The sequence below is a fragment of the Ipomoea nil genome, unplaced genomic scaffold (genome assembly GCF_001879475.1).
Source record: "Ipomoea nil cultivar Tokyo-kokei standard unplaced genomic scaffold, Asagao_1.1 scaffold0980, whole genome shotgun sequence".
NCBI classification, from domain to species: domain Eukaryota; kingdom Viridiplantae; phylum Streptophyta; class Magnoliopsida; order Solanales; family Convolvulaceae; genus Ipomoea; species Ipomoea nil.
Window position 1 is genome coordinate 786,041 of NW_017617408.1, and position 13,233 is coordinate 799,273.

The 13,233-nt window shown below is 34.6% G+C and overlaps 2 protein-coding genes across 4 annotated transcripts; both read left to right on the forward strand.

Moving 5' to 3' along the window:
* The first annotated feature begins 948 nt into the window (after positions 1-948).
* LOC109179846 lies at positions 949-4,444 on the forward strand. The gene is made up of 6 exons (XM_019329324.1): positions 949-1,352; positions 1,596-1,682; positions 1,990-2,238; positions 2,553-2,771; positions 3,116-3,262; positions 3,988-4,444. The coding sequence occupies exons 1-6, from the start codon at positions 1,194-1,196 to the stop codon at positions 4,369-4,371; spliced, it is 1,245 nt and encodes a 414-aa protein (XP_019184869.1). The 5' UTR covers positions 949-1,193; the 3' UTR covers positions 4,372-4,444.
* Positions 4,445-8,175: 3,731 nt separating this feature from the next.
* On the forward strand, positions 8,176-12,892 carry LOC109179909 (protein HEADING DATE 3B-like). Of its 3 annotated transcripts, XM_019329389.1 has the most exons (6): positions 8,177-8,459; positions 8,611-8,800; positions 9,786-10,567; positions 11,459-11,510; positions 11,620-12,609; positions 12,714-12,892. In XM_019329389.1, exons 1-5 carry the CDS (start codon positions 8,449-8,451, stop codon positions 12,559-12,561), a joined length of 1,977 nt encoding a protein of 658 aa, XP_019184934.1. In that variant the 5' UTR covers positions 8,177-8,448; the 3' UTR covers positions 12,562-12,609; positions 12,714-12,892. The 3 variants fall into 3 exon arrangements, with proteins under 3 accessions (XP_019184936.1, XP_019184934.1, XP_019184933.1); XM_019329388.1 differs by having other exon boundaries at positions 11,620-12,892; XM_019329391.1 differs by lacking the exon at positions 8,611-8,800 and having other exon boundaries at positions 8,176-8,458; positions 11,620-12,892.
* Positions 12,893-13,233: the final 341 nt, after the last annotated feature.

Below are 13,233 nucleotides of genomic sequence, written 5' to 3' on the forward strand. Positions count from 1 at the left end.
CCTTGGGATTTTAATTCCATGAATTTTAGGAAGAGAAAAAGATAATGATGAGACAAAATTACTCTCTTTTTTTTTTTTAATGTAAAATTAATGCTTGACAACAATAGACATTTTGAACTTTATACTAGTTATTCTCTTTCAATTCTCATGTATACTAAACATTGGAATTGAAATTCCCAGTAATTTTATTCCTGTAAACCAAATACTGAAATTTAAATTTCACTTTATTTCCAGTAATTCATCCCCCATTGAATTGCAATTCTTTTCCCACATAATTCTCTCCTTCCAACTAAACGCCCCGTTAATATGTAAATCGTAAATATTTCGAAGGTGGACGCGAGTTCTTGCGCACCACTGTCAATGCAAGAGTGGTGTGGCAATTAATTGGTTTCGTCTCCAGGCTAGTTACTTGATATTTCTTAAAGCATTAGCAACAATTAAGAGAAATTGTTCTTCTTCACGGGATCCACAAAAAAACCATTCTCTTTGTAAATTCAATTTCTTTTCTCTCCCCTCCACTTCAGCTCACATAATTGTCATGAAAAAACCCTAAGATATAGATATTAATGATGCCCTTAGCCAACATCATGAATGATTGATTAGCTATTATTATAGTGTGGGGAATAATTATATTGTATCATATATGAAAAAAAAAAAAAAAAAAAAAAAAAAAAAAAACCTGCAATCGTTATCCTAACGGTAAAATTAAAGAACAGTAAATCAGTTCATAGCTGACCGGCTCAAACCACGAAAGTCAATGGACAACTCTCACAAAAGAGCCGAAATTAAAATTTTGTACTTATCAAATCAATCGTCGGACGAATTGGTTGCCCCTAGATAGTAGTTTTATTAATTAATGTGCATTGAATTGAAATGCTGGCTGTAAAATTAGAGCAACATCATGCAGTGATCATGCATGGTAAAATAAAATGACCATGAAACTTTATGTACATTATTTGTGCTCGCTACTCAATGCTATTCAAATAAGAAATGTCATATGGATGATGTGTAAGGTAATTCATGCAAACATAGGGTGCAAAGAACTTCCAGCCTAAGAGTTGCTAGCTGCATTTCTGTCGAGCTCAAGTGGGTAATGTAATCTATAAATTCACTTTAATTTCTCTTTATCACAGGCATCTTGAGGAACACAAACAACAATATTGATTAGTTTAAGGATAGTTGGCTGTCAAATTATGTTTTGTCTTGTCATTTCTAGGATGATGGTGTTCAAAATAGTGGTTTTCTTGTTACTGATCACCACATTTTGCAATGGAAAGGTGAAAAAAAATAAGCCAATCTTTGGTCACAACAATTCAAATCTTCACACAAACCATTCTGTCACAACCATTCAGGTATTGCTAATTTTATTATTAGTATGTGTGTTTATGTGATTTTATCGGGCAGAATCATATACACTATTTTTGTTATGCTAGATACTATATATTAACACTAGCTAGTTCAATAGTATACCTGGTACAACTAGGTTTATTATTATATACATGATTGTATTATATACTATTGACACCGATATCGATCAACACTATAATGAATCTGTGTACGTATATATATTTGTTTAATTTCTTGAATATGTTTAGAGTGAAGATGGTGACATCATAGAATGCATCAACATCTACAAGCAGCCAGCATTCAAGCATCCTGCTTTGAGAAACCACAAAATTCAGGTATTTCTAATGATGATTTTCCCACATTAGACCATCTGATATGATTATATATGATTTTACATATAATGAAGACAGGACTTCTCGTGCACTCAGTACGGATTGCACCATTAGATATGCATAAATGCATCATACAGCACTAAAATAAAATGCACAGATGCACCACATATAGTGCATTTTCAAACACTTTGTGGTGCATTTATGCGTACATAATGGTGTGTAACTGTACGGCCGCATGGGAACCTGACCCGTTACTCCGTTACATATATATGTACTTCTTGTGTTATAGACTGACTCATTCTTAATGTAGATGACACCAAGTCATAATCATCAGACCACAGAACAACCTAGGAGAACATCCTTCACCAAACAAAGGAAAGAAGGCCTTCCTCTCACTATAACAACACAAACATGGCATAGAAGTGGAAGTTGCCCTAGAGGAACAGTTCCCATTAGAAGGAAAAATGGAGTAGAAATCAGAAAGAAGCCTACCATCTTTCGTCGTGATAAAGGGTCAGATGGTGATGAAAAGTTATCCGTCTTGCACCAGAACCATTCGGTAATTATAAAATACATACAATTATTGTTCTTATAATTTTGTCAAAAGTGTGATTTTAAAGGTTTTTTTCTTATAATTTTAGTCCTTGTGACAAATCTAGTGAGATTTTACCAAATTCTTCACGAGAAAGACCAAAAATAATAACTTTTTATTTTTAAAAAAAATAGAATCACATCTATAGTGACAATTTTCATAGGCGTACAACGTATACTAATAATGAAAATAGAAAAATGCTACCAGAAACAAAAGTGACAAAAAAAAAAAAAAAATTGAGTTCTTTTTCTAATTATTTTTTCCTACGAATTATGTTATAGTTGGCTATATTGCTCACATATGGGTACCGCTACTTGGGAGCCAAGGGAGACTTTAGGGTTCATACTCCTCATGTTGAGGCAGATGATGAATATAGCACTTCTCGTGTTGCTCTCTCTGATGGTGGGCCTTCTAGTGACTATGAAGAAATTCAGTCCGGGTGGGCTGTAAACCCTAGTGTATATGGAGACAGGCAAACAAGAATTTTCACTTATTGGACGGTACGTAAATAAAATTATTCGAGATTATTTTAAGGAGATAAATATTTTGTTGGCCAGGTAACGAGGGAATCGACTGTCACTACTCGAGGTAAAAACTGCCTTGTGATTCTAGTCGACAAAGGACCATATGTAGATAAACGAGCCTATCTTACCCTTCTATAACTTATCGGCTCAAACCAAGAAGGCTAATAAGCTACTCCTACTAGGAGTCAAACATGGAACATTGTGGTTACCAAGTCAACAACCTGGCCAACTCGATTAGTTCATTATTTCAGTAATTAATTTATTTGAGGACTATACTTCACTAAGGATTTTGTTTTTTGGGGGGAATTTTTGTGTCATAGGTTGATGCTTCAAAAAATACAGGCTGCTTTGATCACACCTGCCCTGGTTTTGTTCAAACTAGTCATGAGATTGCACTTGGTGCAGCTATCTATCCCATCTCGTCCCCAACTGGCCTACCCTATGAAATTTCTATATACATCCATCAGGTCAGAAATCAAAATATATAAATCCATTACATTTATTTCTTGACTATATATCAATTTTTTTAAAAAATAATTAACGCATTACTATCAAATTTCAGTCACATTTAACTATCTTTCTAATAAGTTTTCAGTCAACCTTAAATAAATCTCTTATATCACTAGCATGTGAGTTATTTGAAATGGTATATGTTAGATATAGATGTCTGACTTAGGTTCGCAATAAATTGAGTGAAATGGCCAAATGTGGTAGGAATTAAATAATCATGCATCAAATGTGAAAAAATTAATAATTAGCCAATTAGGGACTAAGTGGGAATGATATACAATAGTTGAAGAACCAAAAGTGGAAAAAAAAAAAAAATCAGTTGAAAATAATAATTTTAATAAGCTTTAGGGGCCGTTTGGTTCACGAGTCCAAATGTTTACAATTTATATACTAAATGTTCACAATTTACCTTTTAAAAATTCACAATTTGTATACTACAAACACACAATGTTAACATATATATGTAATTGATTACCTTATTTTGTATTCACAAGTTCCTTTCAAATACTGTAGTCACACACTATTAACATGTTAAGATTTGATAACCGTGACAACTATTATGTGCTTTAACTTAGAAATACAATTTATATTCTAAAAGTTCACAATTCAAATACTAAAAATACACAATTTATATCATTTATGACACTAGGATTCATTTTCTAACCATTTTCTTAAACACTAGGATCCATATACAAGAAATTGGTGGGTACAATATGGAGAGAAAAATATTGGGTATTGGCCCCCAGAGATCTTCGCGAGTTTAAGATATCATGCCAAGACAGTTGAATGGGGTGGTGAGGTTTACAGTAGCTATGTAGGCGGTCGGCGACCACACACAGCAACAGCAATGGGGAGTGGGCGCTATCCGGACATGATATTTGGAACGTCTGGGTACGTGAAAAGAATGAGAATTCTTGGGAATTCATTGGAGTTGATTCCTCCGACTTGGGCTTATCCCTGGACCGACGAGTATAGATGCTATGATATCTTTTACCTCGACCATGATTATACTGATGATCCCATATTTTATTTTGGAGGTCCTGGAAGAAATGTATTATGCCCTTAATATTGTTGAAAGAATGTTCCCTGTTTCCTAGAAATAAAAATCCTTCTTGCATTATAAAATCACCAAAGGCGAATATTAATACTTACACGAAATCATGTATGTTTTATGCTAATGAATTACAATATAATATATGTTTGTTCAATTCAATTACAGTTTTTATAACATTAATTTTTTATTATGTTGGATATAACATTAATAATAATAATAATAATAACTAATGATACTTTTATCATTTTCTCCCTTTTTTTTTTTTTCCACAATTATCAAATTGCAATTCATCAAATGGAGGGAATTGTAATATCATGGAATTGCAATTCTCTCTAACTAAACATTATAATTTGCTTTGTCATAGAATAAAGTAAGGAATGAATTCAAACCACATCCAACAAAACCACAAGGATGAAAATATCTTGTATTAAAACACAAGGATGAAACTATCTTGTATTAAAACATGCACCAAAACTTATGAGTACTAAATAGTAAATACAAGGGTTATAAGGGTAGAATTCAAGTGGAAAATATGTCATTTTCCCTTAACTATTTTATTTGTTTGTTTTGCTTGCTTGCGGCAGCCAAAAGTGCAACCAAATCTTGTTTAAATCTACTTTACAGGTCACGTGTCTATTTTATTACGGAGTACTTTAGTATAATAAAAAAAATTAAGATTTCTCCGTAATAATTTTTCTTTTTTCACTCGTTAAATACTCTTCAACTTTTGACCCCACCCCTACCCTCCCCCCTCCCCCCCCCCCCCAAAAAAAAAAAAAAAAAACCATCAAACTTTAAAAATTTCTAATTAAGTACTCAAATTCAATAAGGATTCGTTTAAAACTCCGAAAAATGATATTTTGAAGTCTTTTTTCTAATTTTTATGTATTTTGGGTATTTAATGAAAATAAAGTTAAAAAAAAAATATCCATTGTAGTCAACGAAAAAAAAATGTTTAGTTTAGCAAAAAATGTCTTTATACGTTTTTAGTTGGAATATATTTTTCAAACTATTTATTTTTCCCTATTTATCTTCTCTCTCATATCTTTTCAAGCTAGTTTCTGGAAATCATTTTCCTAAAACATTTTATAGGTTTTCAAAAGAACCCTAAATTCATCCATTGAAACCATGTTTACCCGCAACTAACATATTAATAGTAAAATTATGATAATGTAATATGATTTTTGTTTACATGGCCACCCGACTACCAACAACCTTCTTTAGTCGAAGAAGGCGATTGTCGCATTGCCTTCCTTAGAATAGAGGAATGCGATGGTGAACATGACGACGGTAACAATGCAACGAAGTGGTGACATGTTAGGAAATTAAATAAGAAATTATAATTTAAAAAAATTAATTTAATTGATATATTCTTTATAATTATCTAATTAACAGGTTTAGATACACCAAAATGACTAGTTAAAGTATTTAAAATAGGAGTAAATTCTATTTTTGGTCTTAAATTTATAGGTGTCAAACCACTTTTAGTCATTTTTCAAAACATCCATCTTTGGTCTTAGTATTATAATTGTATGACCGTTTTTAGTCCTCCGTCAACAAAATTATTTTTATACAAAGTGGGTTAACCCGCTATATTTTTATTTTTATTTTTTGAAACAAAATTATAATTGAATACCTAAATTCCCTTGTACTTTACGAAATTTAAACGATATTGTTGATGGAGGACAAAAAATGATCATACCACAATAATACTAGAACCAAAGAAGGATGATTTGAAAAAGGACGACTAAAAGTGGATTGCACCTGTAAATCTAGGACAAAAAAAAAAAAAAAAAAAAGGAATTAACTCTTTAAAATAGTTTCCCGAAAAAACAAAAGAAAAACTCTTTAAAATAGTCTAAAGTACTTTTCTTATCAAAATTTGATAGACCTTTTTAACCATTTTCTATTAAAAAAAGATAAAATGACATTTTTTCTCCTTGACTATGTGCTTATAACACTTTTTTTCCTTAAGTTATTCATGCAATGCCTCCTCAATTATTATAAAAGTGACAGTTTTTCTCCTCTGATATATTAAATTGGCATTTATACCCTTAAAATAAATATCTTATTTACTTCTCTTCTTCAACAAATTATTGCTTATACGTAGGGATGATCACGGTTCGATTCGAACTGAACCGGACACTATATCAATTAAATCAAAATTTTTCGGTTATGATTCAGAACCAGAACCCAATATTTGGATTTCCGTTTATTAAAATTGTGAACTGAAAAAAAAAATTGATCTTGAACCGTAAACCGGAGGTTCAAGTTGGAACAACTACTAACATTAGTTTAAAATTATAATTATAATATTTACAAATAGTGTATGTTCTTTTTCGCGTTTATTATGATTTTCACATATAAGTATATATAACCGCGATATAATTTTGATTTTGAACTGTCGGTTCACAGTTTCGGATTCAATTTGACATGCTGGTTCAAACTATCTTTAAAATTATTTTTTTTAAAATTTTTAAAATATTCTTTTTTTTGCCAATTTTTTTAAAATATTCTAAATTCAACAATAATGGGGTGTTTGGTTGGAAGGAAGGAATTAGGAAGGAAATGAATTGTAATTCGGTGGGAAAAGAATAAGGTGAGAATAAAGTAGGAATTCAAATTACGTTGTTTGGTAGGAAGAAATTGAATCATTAGAATTGAGAAGGAAAGAAGTGGTATAAAAACTAAAATACCCTTATGCAATAACAATAGTAATAAAAATCAAGGTTAATTGTGTTATTTGATTTATTTTTCCTTTCTCAAATTTATTGAATTGCAATTCATGGGGGTACCCCATGAATTGCAATTCAACAAAATGAGGGAATTGCAATTCCCTCCAACCAAACAACGTAATTTTGAGCTTCACTGAATTCCAATTCAACTACAACGAAATTATATCCAACCAAACAGCTTGTTAATGTATTTTATGTTTTCAATTCAGAACATGATTGACAGTTTCGGTTCGCGATTTTAATAAATTCTAAATATCGGATTCCGGTTCTAAATTGTCATCATAACCTTTTTGTTTGTTTGCAATAGTGTTTGTTCGATTTGAACCAAATCGTAGTTATAATTTATTAGAGAAGAAAAATAAATGAGTAAATATGTCCATTTAACAATATCAGGAAAAAAAACTGCCACTTAAATAATTCAGAAAAAAAAAAAAAAAAGAAAAAAAAATGCTATAAGTATATAATATAGGGAAAAAAAATGTCATTTTCCCTTAAAAAAAAAATCCAACGTGCAGAAAAATTAACAAGAAGATTACATAAAAGCATAGTAGCGCCACTAGAATCAGTTATTTTATGCCGTCTCTTTCTTGTATTGGCCCTTTTATACTCTTGGGGGTGTTTGGTTGGATGGAAAATATTTTCCATGGAAAATGTTTTCTTCAAAGTGAAGGAAAATGTTGGTTTATGTTGTTTGGTTGGATGAAAAACATTTTCCATTGGAAAATGGATTCCTCAAAGTGGAGGAAAATGAATTCTTTGCAAAGGGGTGAGATTTTGTTTTCCACAAGGATTGGGAAGAAAAATAACATGAGTGGACTATTTTACCTTTATGAAAATTTCTTAATTACATAGACACCTATTTATTCATTCATCTTTTTAAAGGCATATTGGTCTTTATATTCATTATTCCTTATCTTTCTAAATCCAACCAAACAATGGAATACATATTCCCAATAATTTTATTTCCACAAACTAAACAATTGAATCAATTTTCCTGAAATTCATTTTCCATGAAATTTCAATTCCATTTCCCTTCAAATATTTTCCAACGAACCAATCGAGCTGTTGTAGTTAATTTTGTTGTGTTCTTGAGTTCTATCCAAAACTGGGTCCACTGTCCACAGGTCACAGCCGCACAGGCGCTATTGGATTGAAGTAGTTTGATTACTACGGGCTACGGACTACTTTTTTCCTCACTTTTTTTCGTTTTGCCATTCTTGGAAGTCTTTCTTCACTTCAAATCTTAGATATTCTTAGGAAATTACAGCCTTTTTCTTGAAGCGTGGATTGCTGTGATTTTAGTTGCTAAAAGATTCAGTTTTGGCTTCTGGGTTTGAGGAATTTCGCGTGTTTTATGCTGCCTGGTAAGTTTTTTTTGTGTGAAGGAATCGATTTTGGGGGTTTTACTTGTGAATTTTGATTTGGTTTTTGATGTGTGCTGTTTTGAATATTTTAAGTTTGGGTTGATAAGAATTTCTGGTAAGTTTAGCTAATAGTTGGTTTTGTTTATTATATAGATAGATAGAGAAAGAGATAGAGAGAGGGGTGTTGAAGCTGATGAGAAAGTCATGGGACCAATGTTCCCAAGGCTTCATGTGAATGATACTGAGAAGGGAGGACCAAGGGCTCCTCCAAGGAACAAGATGGCCCTCTATGAGCAGCTTAGCATCCCTTCTCAGCGTTTCAACCCCAATTTGATTCCTCAGGTAAATTTGGAATTCTTCTAACAAGTAACACCTTTTGGTTGCCTGTCTACACTATATATCTATCTATCTATCTGTATATGGTAGATTCTTGTTTTTGTGAGTGTACACTGTTAATATGTTTTTGAGTGACCTAGTTAGTAAACTTGCAGCCACTACCTGAGGGTTTACACTGGTAAAATTCCCGTCTTGAAATCTTAGCTGGCAAAGGATCACAAGATGGTAAATGAACCTAGGTTGTTCATAGTTGACAAACTCAAACCAAGAAGACTAATAAACTTGTAACCTTGTGGTTACCGAGCCAACATCCTGACCAACTTGGCTTGGGTGCCCCGTAATATTTTTGATGTTATGGACTTATGATAGACTATTGTTTTGTGAGTGTACTTTGTTAATATGTTTTTGAGTGACAAGGAAACCCCACTATCCCGAGGTGTGACAATGTAAAAACCCTGCCTTGAAATCCTAGCCAGCAAAGGACCACAAGGGGGTAAACCAACCTTGGTTGTCCGTAGCTGATAGGCTCAAACCAAGAAGGATAATAGACTTATAACCTTGTGGTTACCAAGCCAACAGCCTGACCAACTTGGCTGGGTTGCCCTTAATATGTTTTTGATGTTATGGACTTATGGTAGACTCTTGTTTTGTGAGTGTACTTTGTTAATATGTTTTATAGTGACGAGGAAACTGCAACCACTATCCCAATTTCCAAGGTGTGACAATGTAAAAACCCTACCTTGAAATCCTTGCCAGCAAAGGTCTACAAGGTGGTAAACCAACCTAGGTTATCCATAGTTGACAGGCTCAAACTAAGAAGGTCAATAGACTTGTAACCTTGTGGTTATCAAGTCAACAGCCTGACCAACTTGGCTGGGTTGCCCTTAATATGTTTTTGGTGTTATGGACTTATTGTAGACTCTTGTTTATTTTTGCACATTTCATTATTTATGTGAATTTACTGACTTTGCTGGGCAATTTATTTCTGTAGGGTAATGGACATGAAAGGGATATGCTGTTTCCATTGCATTTGCCTTCATCGAGAACCTCAGCTGAGAAGTTACATGCTTGCTGTTCTGATTCTACTCAGCTGACACAGTTTGAATCCAGAAAGAAAGCGGTTGGAGATGATTCAAGAGTTTGCATCATTGTCAACTCTAGTACAGATCAAGGTCCGGGGAAATTTTATAGTAAATCAGATTGGGAAAAACTTGCTCCATCGAGTCCGGCTGCTTCAGTTTGTCCTAATAAAGGTTCAAAGCTCAATATTGGAATAAACACAAGACAACATAAGAGCCCAAAACAGCTCGTGGCAATCAGAGGACAACCCGTTAAAGCTGCCTTGAGTGCTACAGCCACAGATAAGCCAGTGGGTCCTTCGAAACAAACTGATGTTCTCTTGGAATATGAGCTGGGCGGCCCTTTAGATAAGAGTGGCATAAACTTACGGCCAGAACACATGGATGATTCTCAAGTTGGCAGCTTTAACGGTGATGCTACCATAATTAGGGATGTGGAGGATGGAGATTCTTCTATCGTAATGAGGGATTTTCAAACGGAAGAACAGATGATTACTATTAATCTGGTTAGTGATACAGAATCTCAGAAAGACAAGGGATATAAATCGCTTCGAACAGGAAATGTTTGTCCCGGTGAAGACTCATCTGAGACTTCCATGGTCGGTTGTATATCTGGAGTGGCCATAATTCCTGATGATATTGTTGGATTAATCGGAAAAAATCATTTTTGGAAAGCCAGAAAATCTATCATACAGTAAGTCGATCTATTGGGCTATTTAATTTGGTGCGTTTTCAAGGCTTCAAACATTGATAATAGTGCGTTTGGAAACCCGGAAAATTATTTCTGGAAATCATTTTCCGGGTTTCCATTTGGCTAGAGGGGGAAAATAGAAGTCAATGGAAAATAGGGGTGTGGTAAATGGAAAATAGAGGGGATTTTCCGGAAAATGACTTCCCCTTTTTTTGGGGGAAGTCATTTTCCGTTTGCAGCAGTGGAACAGCCAATCACCCCGCCGCCACCACCCCCCACCCATCACCACCATCATTGTATATTTTAAATATTTAAAATTAAAAATAACTATGCTCATTTTCCAGAAAATGAACCAAACACATAGTTTTCTGGACTGCAACCAAACACGGGAAAGGAAAATGACTCATTTTCCAGAAAACATTTTCATGCTTTCCAAACACACCCTTAATTACATACCATAGGATATGGATTGTCTTTTGCCTAGTGAGCTTATATTTGATGTCACCCTATTACGTTCCCGATTGTGTCCTTGAAGTGATATTTGGTTCGTGAATAATCTTTGAGAAAGTGACAATTTAAATTTGCTGACTTTCTTGAATCCTCCCCCCCCCCCCCCCCCCCCCCCTACTAGGAATGTTATAGAGAAGATTGCAGTGATCATACTTGGTGCTTGCTAGTTGTCTTTCTGCAGTATCATACTTAAGCTATTCGATGATTTTGAGTGTTTTATTACAACAACACAACCAACCATTTTTGCCGGCTTAATCTACTCTATCTGGTTTTATTTCTTAAGAAAAAATGTGGTTATCTAAGCACTTTTCCCATCATTTTCTTTATTACACAGTTTACTGTTTGTGTCTCTCTCTGTCGCTCACGCATTAATTTGGTTTACAGTCAACAACAAGTGTTTGCATTTCAAGTATTCGAGTTGCATAGGTTAATAAAGGTAAGACACTGATCTCACTTCAATCATGTATATGGGATATACTTTGTTTAGTGTTTTAATATTTGCTTGACCTTCATACTTATACGTTGTTACTTAAATAATTTCACAGGTCCAAAAACTTATAGCCGGGTCACCAAATGTGCTTGATGGTAGCGCTTATTTGGCGAAATCTTTAAAACGATCTTCTGCAAAGAGTCTTCCTCTAGAATATATTGTCAAGGAACCCCAAGACGTTTCGAAGCACAAAAATGATTTGGAAATGCCCGAGTTTAGGATGGAATTCTCCGCTGAAAATACCACGAGGAAAGCGTCTTTTTCTTCTGTGCAAAATGGCGGTCAACCTCCTCCGAGCTGCAGACCTTTTTCGGGAAATCCTACGGGGGCAGCCATAAGTAACGAATCCGAGATGGGTCCTTGGTGTTTCCATCAGCCAGCGGGTCACCAATGGTTGGTCCCAGTGATGACTCCCTCTGAAGGTCTCGTGTATAAACCGTACCCTGGACCGGGATTCATGGCCCCCGTCTGTGGAGGTTGTGGATCCCCGGGGTTGAGTCCTGTGAAAGGGCACTTTTCAGTTCCGGCTTATCAAGGAATGGGAGTTCCCTTTGCACCTCCCGCTTTCAATGGTTACTTTCCTCCATACGGGATGAATCCCGCCATCTCAACTTCTGGCGTTGAAGAGATGAAACAATTTACTGGAATGGGTTCGCAATGTCAGGTATCGGGAGGGGCCAACTCTAACTCTCAACACCAGAACTCGTGTCACGTGCGAAACCAGAAGAAGAACCGCACTGCCCGAAATGTCGGGATATTGCATCCTTTCGAGGAAAACGAGGTGCAGACCAGCACAGCGAGTAGTCCAAGCGAGAAATCACCACCCGGTGTGGTGCCCGTGGTGAGTACCGAAATGGAACGTAGAGGAGGTGCTCGTTATGCTCATCATCAGCCCACGAGAGTAATACGAGCTGTGCCTCGCCATGCCAAGTCAGCTACTGAATCTGCGGCTCGGATCTTTCAATCCATTCAAGAAGAAAGGAAACAATATGACTAAAGTTTTAGCTGATCAATTGGGGTAGATCCATATATGATCATTTGCTCATCCAAACTGGTATGTATATAGATAGTGTTTGGTCAGTTTGCTTTGTGGTAACCTTTTTTTGCTCTAATCTTGTAACCATCTGTATGTACATATCTGTATTTTAGCTCCATCATTTTTGTAACACACTGTATAATTTGAGGGAGGGTGTCAGTTATTGTTATTGTTTTTTGTTTTTTCACTGTAAATATAAACCCACTGTGAATGGGAGATGTGTAATTATTGTTTTGTTGTAGTAGCAAATGAACATTAAAGCTTTAAGGGCACTTTAGTTGAGTTTTATGTCTTTCATTTTTCACAGTCTCCACAATTTTTATTTTTCATTAGAAAAGCAAGGAAAATGAAAAATGTATTTATGGAAAATGGCACTTTAACTATAATCTTGGATTCTTATTGTTCCTCAAATGTCTGGGAACGGAAAAAATTCACTGCATAGATCATAACAATGATGATCCTATAATTGGGCAAATTATATTATTGACACTAGTATTTGCGCCCGTGCGATGCACGGAATGGATTTGTTGTAATATATTAAAGGGGTGTATTCAATCATGACTTTTATAGAGTTTAAAGATTTTTATGAACTTTAAAAGTTTGGAGGTATTCAATTCAAACTTTTAGAGAGTC